The sequence below is a fragment of the Dendrobates tinctorius genome, unplaced genomic scaffold, assembly GCF_039654945.1.
Source record: "Dendrobates tinctorius isolate UK_male_01 unplaced genomic scaffold, ASM3965494v1 ptg000037l, whole genome shotgun sequence".
NCBI lineage: Eukaryota > Metazoa > Chordata > Amphibia > Anura > Dendrobatidae > Dendrobates > Dendrobates tinctorius.
The window spans coordinates 27,308,959-27,327,305 of record NW_027361705.1 but is presented as its reverse complement, the minus strand read 5'-3'; the positions used below and the strand labels follow the sequence as shown (position 1 = coordinate 27,327,305).

Here is an 18,347-nt window from a genome sequence, read left to right as displayed (position 1 = left end):
GTGGGGCGTGCAATATTATTCGGCCCCTTTTAATACTTTGTTGCGCCACCTTTTGAGTATCCAGGTGTTAGAATGGCCAAGTCAAAGTCCAGACCTGAATCCAATCGAGAATCTGTGGAAAGAGCTGAAAACTGCTGTTCACAAACGATCTCCATCCAACCTCACTGAGCTCGAGCTGTTTGCCAAGGAAGAATGGGCAAGAATTTCAGTCTCTCGATGTACAAAACTGGTAGAGACATACCCCAAGGGACTGCAGCTGTAATCGAAGCAAAAGGTGGCGCAACAAAGTATTAAGATAAAGGGGCTGAATAATATTGCACGCCCCACTTTTCAGTTTTTGAATTTCCACAAAAATGTAAAATAACCAATAAATTTCCTTCAACTTCACAATTGTGTTCCACTTGTTGTTGATTCTTCACCAAAAATTTACATTTAGTATCTTTGTGTTTGAAGCATAATATGTGGGAAAAGGTTGAAAAGTTCCAGGGGGCCAAATACTATCGCAAGGCACTGTATTTGTATATATTCAATTTCAGTATATTAATGCTGGCAAAGTGTGTAGAGGTGTCTCTAGCCATTAGCGTCCCCACATCCGAGGCGTTTGTTTTGTTGTTTTTTGTTTATTATCATTGTTTCATTACTATTGTTGTAGATTTAATAAAAATTGCAATTTATTTCATTTTGAAAAAATTTCTACTTTGTGCTTTTTCTGTTCACTTTTCTCATGCAGCTGAGAAACTGGTGAAACGGACGGGATTTAGTGTGTTTGGCACAAGATATTTTTTGGATCATAATTTTGATATACGGTAACTTTTTTTTTCCTTCTGCAAAAAAAACCCTTGCATTTTACAGTTCCAGCTTAGGCCTGTTTCACACATCCGTTTTTCCCCATCAGTCAAAATCCGCCGTTATGAAAAAAAAAACGGATCCGCCATTTTTCTTGGCAGATCCGTTTTTTTCCCCATTGACTTGTATTAACGGCGGATCTTGACGGATGGTCATGCGTTCGATCCATTTTTTTACAGATCCGCCAAGATTTTGCTGTCCGCTGAGCGGACAGGACGGACAATGAAACGTTTTTTACCCTGGCCGAATCCGCATTTTGTATTGCACATGCCCGTGAGAAATGCCTGTGTCGGAAATTTAACCCTAAACTCAGTTCTGGCATCTGAAAAATCTCTCTCTCTCTCTCTCCCCGGGCAGCAGTTCTTTTAAAATTCTTCCTTCGCCGGATCCCTTAAAACAACGGTCCGGTGCCAAACATTATGGTCAGTACAGGAACGGATCCGTTGTCCGCCATTTTGGCGGATTTTAACTGACGGAAAAAACTGATGTGTGAAACAGGCCTTAGAGAATGCGATTTCTAAGCTCTCAATCACACGTTGCATTTTTGTCTCCTTTTTTATCTGAAGCTTGTCAGTTCTTTCAGTTTTGCAGCGTTTTTCACCCATTCAAATGAATCAATGAAAAAAAACAAACAAAAACGCTGCAAAAACACGAGTATTGTACGCAGCGATTTTCCTGCTACCACTCTGGTTTTAGGGGTAGAATAAAAAACTGCAAAAATGCAACATGTGAGCATAGCCTTATCCTGGTTGTGTTCTAGCTGGAAATAAAACAGAACGGCCGTAATAACATGGAGACATAATTCATTCTATGGTTTTCCACTTTCAGAATTGCTAGGCAGCATCTGTTCGTGCAGAGCAAATAATGAAGATTCTATCCCAAGATTCCATGATGACATCACACATGATATCACCTATTATGACATCACTCATGATATCGGCTATTATGACATCACCCATGATATCGCCTATTATGACATCACACATGATGTCGGCCATTATGACATCAAGGAACACAGTCTCTACTTATACAATGCACACAGTGTCACGGGTGTCATTATTTGACTCCATAGTTGGTGGACTGTGCGCACTTGCAGTTACTCACTATGACTGACTATCTTCTAGATAACCTTCAGGTAGACGCACTATGGGAGATTATTTCCAACAATAACCCCAACACTGCGCTTCTACCACTCGATGGCGTCCTCAGCTTCACTCACCGGCTGGTGATGGCGCTGGTAAAGGACTGCCTGACCAAACACTACCAAGGTCATATTACCTCAGAGTATCTGAGCGATTTACTTCAGAACATCAGGACGTCACTACAGCAGGTAAGTGGCGCACAAATCTCCATAATATTAGATAATAATGGCGGGATAGAAGATTCTTCTTTCCTCCCATATAAAACATGACGAATTCCCAGATATGGAGTCATTGAATCTGCAGACACAGGAGCAAATGTCACATAAAATGGCCACATCCTTTGTGACCTTTCTCATCTCAGGATTTTCATTTTTCTTTCTTTTCTTTTTTATAGGCTGAAACAAGATTTCAACATGGCGATTTGTCTTTTATTAAGGAACTCGCCCATAAAGTCCTGTCTGTACTGGAACGTCCGGCCCGCTCATCGGAACGCCTGGTAAGGAGCCGTCTTCTTCTTTATCACACGTCCTTGTTTTCTGATCTTCTCCAGATCACCAGTCAGATATCAGAAGATCTGGTGTTAGATTTTACAGGCCTCCCTGTCAGCTCCTGGCAGGCACAGCATATTTATGGCCGCTAGTGTCTGCTGCTCCCGCGCCTATGATGGCAGCCTGTATTCTGCTGATGTAGTCACAGCTCAGTGGCGGGTCGTCTGTATTTCCGCCTCTGTCTAGCTCTATTATCTTCCTGATTCCTGAGATAATAGACGATATTACAGAAATGTTCTGTATACAAGTCTCTTATACACTATATTAATCTGGACTTGTGGAGAGGAGCTGCAGTATAAAGCAATTCCCCCTAATACTGTAGTGAATGAAGTACCTATGATATAAGGAGCGCAGGTAACATGGCTCTGGGGTCACGGTGCAGAGAAGTCAAAGTTTATACTGATAGTTTGATTTTTAAATCTTAATTTATCTTAAACCTCCTAAATGAGAGAATGAGAAAAGTTATGAACATAGCGCGTTATCTGTATAGTTATGATTGCTGCATCTATAACTGCCAGCTTACTGCTTCCTGACTTAAGGATTTGGTGATTTAGTGAAATCTTCCACATATTAAATCTATATATTATTACTATTAGGAAACAGCAGAAGGCGACACCGAAGATGGGCAAAATCTACACCCGGGAATGATCCCTGACCCTAATACGAGTCAGCGGGAACTGACCAGCGATCCGACCACAGGTAAGTCGATCACCCGACCTTCTAGAGGGAATCTCCAGATATTATAGAGAACAGGGGATAATGGTGGATTTACTGTACTCTGTGTACAGGGAACCTGTCAGCACATGTTGCATGTGAAGTACCGGTCTGACTGTACAGCCCATTACCCTCTAATGAAAAGAGCCATTTTGTTTTTAGAAATCCAATATCTCAGTCAGGAGAAATCTAACATAGAAGCCATTAACAAACCTGGATGGAAGTGCACTGGGGTGTGGAAGAAAACGTCTGAGTGCAGTGACACGTTCCTAGTGCACTTACAAGCTAATTTGCATGTGGCTTATTGCAGTGACACGCCCCTAGTGCACTTACGGGATAATATGCATATGGCTTCTCTGCTTGAGCTCTCTCTTCCCATCACTCACATGTAGAGTGAGGGCGATGACTTTCTCATATTTAAAATCCCCATATAATTAGTAATAATCCCATTTACAGACATCCCGCCATTTCTCCGTTATATTGTGTATGTAGGATGGATGTCGTCTAATACATTTTATTTCTTCATCACTATTTTAGATCCTACTGTGCTGGCGATCCCTGAGAGTGGAATCTATGAGATCCCGGAGATCCAAGAACCTGTCGCTGTGAGTATCGTAGAGGGGGATGTTTGTATATCACCAGATCATGGGGTGTGAATGACGCGTCCGGTATTATCCCCCATATAACCATGGGACATCTCTATTCTAAATGTAGATGATCCTATTGTGTTAGATATTAGCACTTATACTTCACGGAATCTGGCATCAGGATTCTGTAGACCCATCTGAGAGCACAATATATAGTAATGACAAGCATGAATATGCCCAGCAATAATAGAGTAGTAACCAATTAATTCTGACTCTTCTAAGAGAGATGCCAATTTCAGCATTGAAATTATCTATGAGAAAGGTTACACAAAGAGTTTTCAGAGAAAAATAATCTATTAATTGGTAGAGTAACCATGGTCCAGTCACAAACCTGCAATTAGAATATTAACATGAGAGGCTGGTCTAAAAATCTGATCTCCATGTCAAATCTATAAATTAGGCCTTTACACAAAGAAAGATGTTCACAGTGAGGGGCAGCTAGACTGATATGTTCCAGTTCATATTTGTCCCTCCCTCAGGGACAGAGAACAGAATGCAAAGTTCAATATTTCTGTAAGATTTCTCGTTTTATTTTATCACTGTTTTTGCATATTGGTATGTCGCTTCATATTACCATTTCCTTAGCTCCACCCATTGGCACCCATGTCACATGACTGAGGGTCGCCGATGGGTTTGCATGACAACCCAAGGTCTGTAGAAAACCCCTTTGGTTGTCATTGCCGAACTGCTATTGATGCTGCCTAGCGGTCGACGGTCATAGCAGATGAGCATATTTGCTTTGTGTAACACAAGCGATCGGGTGATCACAGCATCTAGTCTCCCATAGAGACTATTGAAGCAAATAAAAAGTAGAAAAAAAGGATTTAAAAAAATATAAAAGTTCAAATCACCTCCCTTTTGCCCCATTCAAAACAATTAAAAAAATACATCTATTCGATATCGCTGCGTTCGGAAACACCCGATCTATCAAATTCTAACAAGAAGAAATCTGATCTGTAAATGGCGTAATGAGAAAAAAAACAAAATGCCAGAATTACACTTTTGTAGTCGCTGCAACATTGAAATAAAATGCAATAATGGGCAATGAAAACCCAGACCCAGATCACGACAAAGGAAAATGCTATGGGTGTTGAAATAGCCATTTATTTTGTACAAAACTTTGGATGTTTTTATTTCACCACTTAAAAATAAAAAACAACCTATACATGTTTGGTATCTACGAACTTGTAATGACCTGGAGAATCATAATGGCAGGTCAGTTTTAGCATTTAAGCATTTAGTGATCGTGGTAAAAAAAAACAATTGTGGAATTGCACTTTTCTGCAATTTCACTGCACTTAGAATTTTTATCCTGTTTTTCAGTACAGGTTATGGTAAAACCAATGGTGTCGTTCAAACGTACAAATTGTCTTGCAAAAAACAAGCCCACACATGGCCATACTGACTGAAAAATAACAAAGTTATGGCTCTGGGAAGAGGGGGAACAATAAACGGAAACGCAAGAACGGAAATATCCCTGGTCGTTAAGGGGTTAAATGACATTCGTGTCTGCAGAGTGTTCTGCTTTTGACACCCCTACATTCAATCGCTGTAAATCAGCTCGGACATAATCAATGGTGTAACTACAAAGTTATGGGCCCCGATGCAAACTTTCAAATGGGGCCACCCCAATGCTAAAATACACACACATCTACGCTCCGTACACCTCGTACACGCGCGGTTCCGCTCCGTACACCTCGTACACGCTCCGCCCCGTACACTTCGTACACACGGCTCCGCCCTGTCCACTTTGAAAACACGCGGCTCTGTCCACTTCGTATGCATACGGCTTCTCTCCGTACACCTTGTACACATGCGGCTCCGCTTCGTACACACACGGCTCTGCTACATCCACCCTGTAAACCCCTCCTGACCCCACACATAAACTTACCCTCATCCAGCCAGCACCATGACAACTAGCACAGCAGAGTCCTGCATACAAGGAGTCTCCTGATCATGTGACCTCTGACTTCTCCCCTCCTGTGACCTCATCACAGGTCCTGTGCGCACAGAGCAGCCATCGGGTCAGGCAAATTGCAGCCTGGCAGCCAATCAAAGAACAGAGCTGCACAGGCAATGAACGGCTGCAGCTCCACGATCGGGCCCCTAAGGACTCCGGGCTCCGACACAGGTGCGACCGCTGAGACCGCGGTAGTCCCGCCCCTGGACATAATATTGGAGGAAGACGTTTTTGTATCTGGAGCTTTTTTCTTGCAGATTTTTATCTGAATATCATTTCTTATTTTTTTTATAGGGAGCGATCAAATCATTGATCCCAGCGAGGAAGCCGCATATAAGTGACTTTGAAACATCTAAACTGATCGGCGCTGGAGGTTATGGGTGAGATTTCTGTTGGTATAATTCACATTTCTCAGGGTTCCCGATGACAAGACTTCTGCTTCTGTGCTCTGCCATTCAGTGCTATCATAGGGAAATGATCGGAGTCCACGTCACTGTTCACACCTAATTCTCACTATTCAGCTCAGTTATATACAGTGCAGCATACTGACCTATAACAGGTTACACTGGAAGAACCTGTGCACACATTGCAGACTTGTCGCTTTTTTTCGTGCTTTTTCTGCTCAGATTTGTTACAAAACCTGAGGGATTTCATGATGCCAGAAAAGTGACTGAGATTCCTGAAGTCTCATGCACACGATGGTTATCTTTCCATTTAAATCTTCAGCATGTCAATTCATTCAGCATTTTTTCTGCAGATTTCACATATAATAATGAGTGGGAGAAAATTTGCAACAAAAACGCAGGTAAAAACATATCAAAAAACCTCAAAAATGCACCTTTTTTGTGCATCGTTTTTCCTGCTTAGAAAAGCAGATATGGGGTAAAAATTTCTGCTGCAAATACTTAATATGGGCACATATGGGTCGCCCTCCCAGGGCTGTGAAGTACTCGGTACCGGGCCGGTATCAGCGGGATGTGTCACAGCAGCGGGGACCTGGTCCATGGCCCTGGGCGCCCAAGTAATGGGGGAATGTAATGATTTGAATGTAGTTAGATGAATAGTTTGTGACGCCACCTGTGGTGCAAGCCAAAGGAGGTGATAAGCCGACGCTGCATGCAGATCCGCTGGGACTGATGGTATGGTGCAGCAAAGATGTAAAAGCTCCCCACAGGTGAAGCTGTAGTCCCAGGGCAGTGTAGAGGTGGTTGGCACGGGGATGTAGTAGTGCCGGAAAGGTAGGAAGCAGACAAGACACAGCGGGGTGCAATTTCTGTACCTTTACTTGGTAACTGCAGTCCAGGGTCCTGATTACAGATGGTACCGGATCAGGCTAGCCTGGAAGCAACTCAGGAATTCTCTCTCAGCAGATGGGCTGTGCAGTCTCCTTCCTAGCACTTACTTGAGGGATCTCCAGTACTGAGTTACACTGGAGTTCCTCCTGTCAGATGTTCCCAAGAACTCTACTTGTAAGGCAGACAACTGTAGCCTGTTCCAGGGACTCCTCACTCCTAAGTCCAGGTTCTCTATCCGTGCTGCTGTTGTGCCAAGTCTTAGATGGGAGTATTGCATTTACAGCCTTCTACTCCTCTGGTGTCTGCTATAGGACCATCAGTGTCCATACAGCCGTGGAGACCAGGCTCCAGTTCATGCGCTCTTACGGGAGATGAGCTCTTCCTCTCAGCTCTATCTCAGCGCTCCTTCCACACGTCTGCACACTTCACCCTCCTCAGACTAACTGACCACTCCTTCCTCTTGGCCCTCAGAGAGCACTCCTCCCCTGAATTCCGGTTCAGAGTCCCCCCTGCTGGCCTGGAGTGGAACTGTGTTGCATGCATAGATTGACTGCGAGAGAGACGCGTTATTGCCTCCAAGCCTGGCATTACCCTCCCTGGAGGAAGGCAAAGCCACTGTGGCGACCTTACTCCTGGGGGCACCACACATACCCTTAAGTCACGTGAGGACTGACACAATATTGACGTCAATTACATCTGCACCCATCACCCTCCACCATGACCACGTGAGTCCAATCACTGGCCTCAGCACTAGAAGGGGGCGCCAGAACAACCAAAGACTGGCACAGAGGATACAGACCTGCAGTGATGGACAGGTGGGAGCCTCGGACAGGGGGTAGAATGTGTTCCATTATTTTTTAACTACTTCCATCCCCTCCATTTATTATGCTTTAGGGCAGTGTTCCCCAACTCCAGTCCTCAACAGTCACCAACAGGTCATGTTTTTAGGATTTCCCTTAAAATTGCACATGTGAGATCTGCTCACCTGCACAGGCAATAATTCCACCACCTGGGCGATACTAAGGAAATCATTAAAACCTGACCTGTTGGTGGCTCTTGAGGATTGGAGTTGGGGAACACTGTCTTAGGGTATGGGAGGAGCGGAATAAACTTACTACAGCAATTGGAGGAATTTCAATTTAGACTACATTTTTTGTGGACAGAATCCTATCTTCTGGTCAATTATAGAGCATCTGCCCAAGAAGATTCTGTCCTCTCTAATGTGACTTGTGTGCGGGCTCCGACAGACATGGCATTGTGCAGAGCTCCATAGTTGATCTATGTAGTGCTATTTTATTAATTTCTAGAAAAGTATTTCTAGTGACAGGTAGACTTCAAGAAATTAGTACAGAAGATAATTTAATGACTTCTATAGATGGACTGTTAATAAGGATTAATTATTAACCATGGATTGTCTTTTTCTCTAGGTCTGTCCACTTAGTGCGCCATAAAGACTTGCACCAGATCTTTGCAATGAAGACAATGGACAAGCGGAAACTGCATACTCCAAAAAGAGTGGAATTGGCTTTTCTGGAGAGGGACATCTTAACATTCGCTGATTGTCCCTTTGTGGTCTCCATGCTCTGCTCCTTTCAAACTAAATCTCACCTCTGTATGGTCATGGAGTATGTAGAAGGTAGGGCATGTGCATTATATTCTAGTCAATCCATGTCTGCTTACATCTTATCATATAATTAGGATTTGTCCAGGTGGTTGGTTCCATCACCACAGCGCATTTACTATAGGTTATATATTACATAGATGCCCAGAAATCCATTGATCAGTGTGCGGGGGTACTATTGGGCGCATGATTCGAAGGGGACGTGGCGCCACTTGGCATTGGGCCACATCACTCCTCTTATCATCACAATTTCAGAGTAGCCGTATCCTCAGAATGAGAATACTGATGAACAGAATGGTCCATCAGGAAGCCAAAAGCCCCCCGATCCACCATTCATCCCGCGGTTGTGAGACTGTGGTCTGAAACTCCGCACACTGCAGGTGCAAAGTAGTCACAGCATCCCGCCTGTAGTGTGGAGTCTCCGTACTCACACTGTACTGACCAGAGCAGCATGCCGTGGGAACGGGGTGAGGTGAATAGTGCTATTTTAATGTCATCATTTGTAGGGGTCATAATATTGAATGGGTGGCTGTGGGGGGTATAGTACTGTGTGAGAGGCTATGGGAGCCTGCTAATGCCACGAAATTGATTTCCCGGCCGTGAATGCCCCTATACTGGGTGCGGTCTTCATACTGAGTGGTGTGCTGTGGGGGTCCTTATTCTGTGTGGGGGTCCTCATTCTGTGTTAGGGTCCAAATTATGTGTGAGGGGCCATTATACTGAGTGGAGACATGTGAGGACTAGTGATGAGCGAGTATACTTGTTGCTCGGGTGGTCTCTGAGTATTTTGGATTGCTCGGAGATTTAGCTTTCGTCACCTCAGCTGCATGATTTGCGACTGCTAGACAGCTTGAATACATGTGTGGAATGCCTGTTTGTTAGGGAATTCCCACATGTATTCAGCCTGTCTACAAGTCACAAATCATGCAGCTAAGACGAAGAAAACGAAATCTTCGAGCACGCCAAAATACTCGGAGACCACCCGAGCATGCTCAGGGAGACCCGAGCAACAATGCTACTCGCCCATCACTAGTGGGGACCATTATATTGTGTGAGTGTCTGTGTGGGACGTTATACTGAGTATAGGCACTGTGGGCACATTATACTAAGCGGGGGCATAATGCTGACGCTCTATATGTGGGGTGATACTGTAGGCAGGAGGATTCACTGTGGGGATACCATACTCAGTGTTTTTGGGTGGGGGCATGCATGAGGGCATCATACTTTGAAATGGCCATAAAAAGTGTATTGCTGGCGAGAACACTAAGGGGCTTCGGTAGGTAGATAGATATTATTTTTAGGGGCCTAATTAGAACTTTTTCTCTGGGGCCCTGTGATTTTTATGTACGCCACTGTCTGTGTGATCTCCCCTGTATGGCCACACTGCACATGCCAGTATCTCCAGTGTCTTCAGCTGTAGACAAGATGTGATATCACTTTTGTTATTAGTCACATGGAACACATTTCACCACTAGTGTAGTCTAATATTATGTGCACTATTCATTATATCTGTATGTATTCTTTCCTGCCAAATATCTCTGCTCAATTCTCATTATACATTATGGTGAAATGCTTTATAAACCCCTCACCGGTCATATTTCCTTTTTTCTACAGGTGGAGACTGTCAGACCCTATTAAAAACCATGGGTCGTTTACCTGTCCCCTTGGCCCGCTTGTACTTTGCAGAAGCGGTTGTTGCTGTAGAATACTTGCACAGCTATGGGGTGGTGCACAGAGACCTGAAGCCAGTGAAGTAAGTGCCCCCTGTAGTATAATATAATATAGGAAGTTATCATTTATTATCACATAGTCTCCAAGGTTAAAACCATCTTTTCTTTCACAGCCTCCTGATAACGTCTTCTGGACACATTAAAGTTACCGATTTTGGGATTTCAAAAGTTGGTGTCATGACACCAAAAACCAACACCTACAAGCAATCAGCAGAGGACATCAGCAGAGAGTTCCGGGACCGTGAGGTTGGCATCACTTACAGAAACACAGCTTGTTCTTTACTAATCTCATCACACTGTTGTTTCTTCTCTGCATTCTTCATTTCTAGAGAACTTTTCCACTGATATTTTATCTTCTGTCATTGTGTTTTTATGGTGAGAACTTGTCATAATAATGGTATCATCAATGTCATCTCCTTCTTCTGTTGGTTTCCAGGTCGCTGGTACCCCATCTTATATAGCCCCAGAGGTCATCCTGAAAGAAGGCTACGGTAGACCTGCTGACTGGTGGTCAATGGGGATCATACTATATCAATTTCTTGTGGGACGTGTACCATTTTATAAGATATCCCTAACTGACAATATTAAAAATGTTGTTGATGGTAAGTGGAATAATCCTATCATAGCTTTGATTGGTTACGTTGTTTTATTTCGTTTGCTTTATCTTACAGTCCAATAAAAATGTTTTATTGTCTGTATTTTTCTCTATAACAGGAGACGTACTTTGGGATTGTGATCCCGTTCCTCCCTTTGAGGCTCGGTGCCTCATCTCAGAACTGCTCAGAAAAAATCCTGAACAAAGACTTGGGACAGGTAACAATTTGCTTATTACACATAGGACATATTGCTCATGTCCATGAGAATCAGCACTTCTCTGTCAGCTCCTCCATTTCTAATTCCTCATAATATGACTTTCAGTAATTTTCCTTCATGTTTGCTCAGAAACTTCATTAGTTCAGATTAAATTAAACAGTTCAGACATGGAACAGTCTCTGACAATATCCGCAACACTTTTGTTTTGTCTTTTCCAGCAGGAGCATATGAGATCAAGCGTCATCCATTCCTGAAAGACTTAGACTTTAACAACCTTCTAAGTCAGAAGCCAATGTATGTTCCTCAGCTTGCGTCAAACGCGGGCACAGAAGATCGCTCTGAATTCCTACAATTTCTTGCTTTTCTTGGATTATTCTGGGGACTCCTTGAGATAGGTAGTGATATTAATTGAAAATTTTGGTCCAATTTCGGGATTGAAGTCGTGTGTTATGACGATTGTACTGGGGAGGTGGAGGCAGGTGCTAAATTAAAGGTAGATCAGCAATTTAAGTACTTGGGGATCCATATGGTGCTTCCTCTGACGAGGTTTGAGGAACTCAACTTGAGCCCGTTACTGCAAAGAATACGTACCAAAGTCTCAGTGTGGAATAAGCTGCATCTATCCGTGGTGGGCAGCGTAAACCTACTCAAGATGATTGTTATGCCTCAGTTATTGTATGTGTTAGCTAAGTCCCCAGTCTGGCTTCCAATGTGCAAGTTTTGTAGGATAAAGCCATTATTTGGTGATCTGGTGTGGGGTGGGAAGAGTCCGAGACTCAAACAGGAAATATTGCAGAGGCCGAAGGAAGACTGGGGGCTTGCTTTACCCAATCCCTGGATATGTTTTCTATCTGCACAATGCCAGCACCTTTAAAGGATGGGGGGAGGTGTTAAGGAAGGGTCGGATATCTGGAAGTTTGAGGTACCTTGCTGTAAAGTATGGGTCTGGAGGCGGGACTTTTAAAAAAACAAAACAAAGAACTGGGATTTCGGTACCAGACTATTAATCTTATCCATAAGGTATGGCAGAAAACCAACAGATTAGTGGGGTCACTGGGTTTACTAGGCTCTCGCCAATCTTGGATAACCGTTATTTTCAGGAGTTCAGCCATATTAAGGGATTTGGGGAGTGGAAAGAGGTTGGCATTAGTTTGATAGATCATTTGATTTTCCAGGGGAAACTTGAATTATTCAAAGTGCTACGAGGGGAATTTCAGTTCTCAGGGTTAAATCTATATCAGTATAGACGGATTCAACACGCGTTTCAGTCCCAGTGTAGAGGAGGGCCCATAGTGATTCAAACAGATCTCATGTTAGATTTTATACTTAAAAATAGTGGAACGGGGGGCAATATCGTAAGCATATAGGGACCTTTTACACGCGTTCTTGGGAGATCACCCTATGAAAGCTAGAAGGAAATGAGAGATGATTGGGAATCTATTCTGGAGTACGTACCCAAGATATCTATGAGTGATCCAATTGTACGTGATCCATAGGTTATATAGAACCCCTGATAGGTTATTCAAGGCTGGGTTGAAATCTAACTCTGACTGCCCGAGGTGCTCACAATCTCAGGCAGGTATACTGCATATGCTCGGGCACTGTCCCAGACTGTCAGCCTTTTGGATTGTTGTGCTGAACTGTATTGGAGTGGTGTATGGGTGTGCAGTCCCTAGGGACCCGCTGATATGTATACTGGAGTATATGGGGGAGTTAGTAGACTAAGCAGCTGATTGTGTGGTCTACTATAGTTTGAGACAATTGGCTGTCATTAATATTACAGATAAATGGTTACTGTTTTATTGACAGCCTCTAAAAATATTTCATAACCTATGTCTTGTAGATCAACCTGATATAAACGAAGATCTGGACTCAGAGGATGAGGAGGACAATGAGACCTTTAACTGCCCAAATTTTACATCTTCTTCTGAATGGCTTTCTAAAGTAAGTATGAGAACAATAGATACAAAAAGTGTAAAAAAAAAAAAAAAAAAAATCTACAATTAAAAAATGTACTTCATATCTTCTTGTTGTCTGCATTTAGCTCTGTACCACCGCTACCAGGAGGATGAACAAGGAGGATCCCATGTCCCCTCCAGAATGTACCCCAGGATCCAGCACAGACATCTCAGAAATGTGAGTAGATTATAGGGTCATTACTTGGAGCTCCAGGCTGATAATATGATATATAGGACATAAATACCATAATATCAAATAGAGCATCCATCGCCCCATGATTAGCAGTCACTGTGCTTTTGGCTTCAGAAACTGCTGATGGTAACATCCCATAATTGCAGCCAGTCATGCACTTTTAGTGCTGCCCACACTGTAGGAGAGATGTACTGCTGCATGCCAGCCATTCTTTGTAGTTTTTTTCTCTCTATTTTCTGCACTATAACTCTCACATGTCCTAATAGGCCTTATAGTTGGTGTTTATCTAGTGAGACAGCCCCTTTTATACTGCATTGACTTGTGATTTACATGTTTTTCTTCTTCCAAACAGGCAGAACGAATCTTTTCCTGCATCTATTAGAGACGATGCTCTTACCAGTTTGCCATCCTCGTCCCCATTGTCCGGTATGTACATGTCTACAGCAGAACAAATGAGAAGCTTGGCTTCAAGTCTCCAATATTTCCACCTGGTTTTTCTGTATTTGTATGCCATGTTGTCCATGTTTCATGGATCCCAATTATGTTGCCCATAGGCCCATACATTTCGATAATTTTGTACAGTTTCCCCAGATTACCAGATCATTCATGTGGAGCAGATGTTATCTGTCAGTGATGGGATCGTCACATGTATGATGGCTGACAATCATCACTGACTTCTGTAGGATAAGATTCCTCTGCCGTTCGCGCACAGTGGTGTCATGTAATAAGGCGTCCCGTTACTTACATTGCACTGGTAAACGGTGATTTTGGGGCCAATAATGTCTGAAGGGTTTTATATTAAGTTTATTGTTTTGATGAAAAATATTACTTTGGTTTTGCCAGATTGGCTCTAGTTTATGAAATATTTAATAGTTAATCAATCACGATAAAATTCTGGCCTCAAAAAGTCACTTTTATAGCATTGTAAGCCTACAAACTGAAATACAAAATAATTATATAGGATATTTCATTACCTAAGACGCTGTTAAAGTCAAAAGACCGACCATAAGACCAAAAGCTATTGCATTGGTTATCACACACAAGTCGCATTGGGGAAATCATTATTTTCATGGATGAAACTAAATCTATTTAATATGGGAAACAAACACACAGGTTAAATGGAAGATTTGCGATTCACAATACGTAGTGATCTTCTAACCCCCGATATCTCAGGAGGACGTGACACAAATGTGACAATTACCTCAAAAACTACAACCAATTCAGCAAAAGTAATGGTGATCAATGGACCTTCAGGAGGGGAACACATGACATTACCCTATTTGTGTTATATCCCCGTCCTGAAGGGGTTAAATGGTGAGAAAATATCTTTCTCTCTGTTTTTGCCATGGTACATACTCACAAGTGCTTTGCAGGTGGTTGGCTGGCAAACCTGGCCAGTCTGGGGACCGTAGCAGGGGATGGATAGGTTTCCTTCCATGTGAACGGTCCCTGATTGGTGTATGTATTACTAAATAAAGAAGGAGAGGGGGATAAAAGAGGGTAGTGAGAAGGGTTTGTGTCTGACCTCTGGCGTTTTCCTAGCAGAAGTCCTGCCCCACCCTTCATTTTGTCACAGCCTCAGAGTCATTCAGGTACCTGAATAGATAGGAAGTTGGGATAATCGACCTTGAGCCTTTTGGCCAAGCTGCGGGGATTGGTTAAAGTATTGGTGGCCAATTTTTAACCACTAAGTCACTGTGTCATAGCTGTATTATTGTAAGTGCTGTGTCGGGATTGGGAGTAAGTTATATTGTGTAATGCCGTGAGATTTATGAATTCAGCACCCTCGAAATGCCATAAATCTATTAAACAAACCTTGGCACCTGACAGAAACATTTTTTTGTAGACTTGTGTTACAAGCAGATACAAAGCAGATCCTAAATCAATATTCTGTTACTAAGGGTTTTTTTACTTTCTGAATAGAAAATCAAACTCACGAGGAAACAAAATCTTCAATATATCTGAGTATAGAGCAACAAGACTCAGAAAATGAAGAAATGGAGGAAAAGAGACAAGGTAGGTGTGAGGATCAGCTCCATGTTGTGTGATGTCAGGCAGTGAGAATAATTCATGTGGAGCAGATGACATCTGTCAGTGGTGGGATATGTATGATGGCTGACAGTGATCCCTGACCTCTGTATAAGGCTCCTCTGACGTCCGGCCATAGTGACCGCACACTAGTGTCATGTAACATGGAGTCCCATCACTTACATTATAGATACAAAGCAGATCCTATAAGAATACATTGTTACTAAGAGGTTCTTTTTACTTTCTGATCAGAAACTCCAGCTCCTGAGGAAAGGGAATCTTCAATATATTTGAGTATAGAACAACAAAACTCAGAAAATGAAGAAAAGGATGAAAAGAGACAAGGTAGGTGTGAGGATCAGCTCCAAGTTGTGTGATGTCAGGCAGTGAGAATAATTCATGTGGAGCAGATGACATCTGTCAGTGATGGGACTGTCACATGTATGATGGCTGACAATGATCCCTGACCTCTGTATAAGGTTCCTCTGACGTCCGGCCACAGTGACCGCACACTAGTATCATGTAACATGGAGTCCCATCACTTACATTATAGATACAAAGCAGATCCTATAAGAATATATTGTTACTGAGGTTTTTTTTTACTTTCTGATCAGAATTTCCAGCTCAGGAGGAAAAAAAGTCTGAAACAAATCTGAGTGTAGACCAACAAAACTCAAAAAATGAAGAAAAGAAGGGAAAGAGACAACGTAAGTGTGAGAATCGGCTCCATGTTGTGTGATGTCAGTCAGTGGGAATAATTCATGTGGAGCAGATGACATCTGTCAGTGGTGGGACTGTCACATGTATGATGGCTGACAGTGATCCCTGACCTCTGTATAAGGTTCCTCTGACGTCCGGCCACAGTGACCGCACACTAGTATCATGTAACATGGAGTCCCATCACTTACATTATAGATACAAAGCAGATCCTATAAGAATATATTGTTACTGAGGTTTTTTTTTACTTTCTGATCAGAATTTCCAGCTCAGGAGGAAAAAAAGTCTGAAACAAATCTGAGTGTAGACCAACAAAACTCAAAAAATGAAGAAAAGAAGGGAAAGAGACAACGTAAGTGTGAGAATCGGCTCCATGTTGTGTGATGTCAGTCAGTGGGAATAATTCATGTGGAGCAGATGACATCTGTCAGTGGTGGGACTGTCACATGTATGATGGCTGACAATGATCCCTGACCTCTGTATAAGATTCCTCTACCGTCCGGCCACAGTGACCGCACAATAGTATCATGTAATATGGAATCCCATCACTTACATTATATTTACTTCTCTTCTCATAGGTTCCCGCCTCCGCCGGATCTTATCATCTTGCCGGCGTGGATTATCCAGGGTTGCTCGCGCATTTGCTTGTTGTCACTGTTGCCCCAGCACCATCTAAAAGACTGGAAGCCTCCACATCTAGCGCCCTGAGGTACAGCAGACCCACCATCACTGCTGGACCGGTATAGAAGGACCTTCACCATCTACCTGTGGCCTTCTGACGGTTACATCTTTACCCGGACATGTTTTGCCTCTGTCACCAGGCTCCGCGGTATTCATACTACTTGCCTGACTTGGCTTCTACTCATCACCTGGTATCTGACCCCGGCTTTCTTCCTAACAATGATTTCGTCTATTGATAATGTTCCTGGTTTTGTTCATCCCCTAACCTTCTATCCTATTATTAATAAAAAAAATAACTAAAAGCCATTACTGTTGCTCGGATTTCATTTCATCTTGAACTCAACTAATTGTAAGTCACTAATTGCTCTTCTTGTCACTAAATGCACACAACAGCCAAATCATCCTTAATCATTGCAGAAAAACTTCACTGTAAGCGCCCACAATGAGTATTTGTTTAGTTTTTGATGTGGGGAAGATGCCTGTGCGCAGCGTCGGACTAGAGCACCTTGGGCCCACCAGGGTTCCACTATGTAGCTACCTAAAAATAAATACAAGATCACCAATTGTGCGGTAAAGCACGCTAATATCAGGTATTACACGTCTTAATGATAAAGCAGGGGTTGGGGTAGCCCACCTCATAGAATATAATGTAGCCCCCTCATAGAATGCCGCCCTCATATAGTATAATGCAAACCCCCTCATAGAATATAATGTAGCCCCCTTAGAATATAATGAAGCCCTCATATAGTATAATTTAGCCCGCTAATAGAATATATAATGCAGCCCCCTCATAAGGTATAATGCAGACCCCCATAGAATATAATGTAGCCCCCTCATACGGTATATTGCAATCCTCTTAATATAGTATAAAGCAGCCCCCCATAGAATATAATGCAGCCCCCTGTATTGCCAAGTTTTTAACACGAAGGTTCGGATACGGCTTTAAAGAAGGCTACCTGCGATATAACGCAATTTTATTTCAAAGTACAAAATTAAAGGAATAGTATGATTGAATAGTATGAGTGCGTACATTTTTGGGTATTTTAAGATACAAAGGTTAAGTACATATAGGGATTAAATACATCTAATGATTAAGTATATGTAAAGATTAACTACATACAGTATACTCACATCATCACCAAGAGGCTTTTAAACATCATCTGTTTGGAACATGGGTCCTCAAACTACGGCCCGCGGGCCACATGCGGCCCGCCAACGACTTTTATCCGGCCCCCCGCCAGGCCGACAATGAACTCATGAACTGCACTGCAGTTCAATGCCGGCAGGCCCTGTAATCGCAGGCGGGACGAGGCGCCGAGGAAAGGCGTTACGCAGCCCTCCGTATGCAGCAGAGCACAGTGCACACAGATGGCGTGATTGTCATCACGCCGCCTGCGCGGCCTGATGACGTCACGCCGCCTGTGTGCCTGTGCAGGAAGAAGACTGAGATGAGC

General features: G+C 42.9%; 1 protein-coding gene across 1 annotated transcript; it reads left to right on the top strand.

The window, feature by feature from the left end:
• Positions 1-909: 909 nt before the first annotated feature.
• On the top strand, positions 910-17,193 carry LOC141088138 (microtubule-associated serine/threonine-protein kinase 1-like). Its single transcript, XM_073574075.1, has 18 exons — positions 910-2,484; positions 3,133-3,235; positions 3,788-3,855; positions 6,152-6,237; positions 8,580-8,788; positions 10,388-10,526; positions 10,617-10,749; positions 10,940-11,105; positions 11,218-11,316; positions 11,535-11,711; positions 13,160-13,260; positions 13,361-13,452; positions 13,820-13,893; positions 15,391-15,483; positions 15,748-15,840; positions 16,110-16,202; positions 16,472-16,564; positions 16,791-17,193. Exons 2-18 carry the CDS (start codon positions 3,181-3,183, stop codon positions 16,886-16,888), a joined length of 1,869 nt encoding a protein of 622 aa, XP_073430176.1. The 5' UTR covers positions 910-2,484; positions 3,133-3,180; the 3' UTR covers positions 16,889-17,193.
• The last annotated feature ends 1,154 nt before the right edge of the window (positions 17,194-18,347 follow it).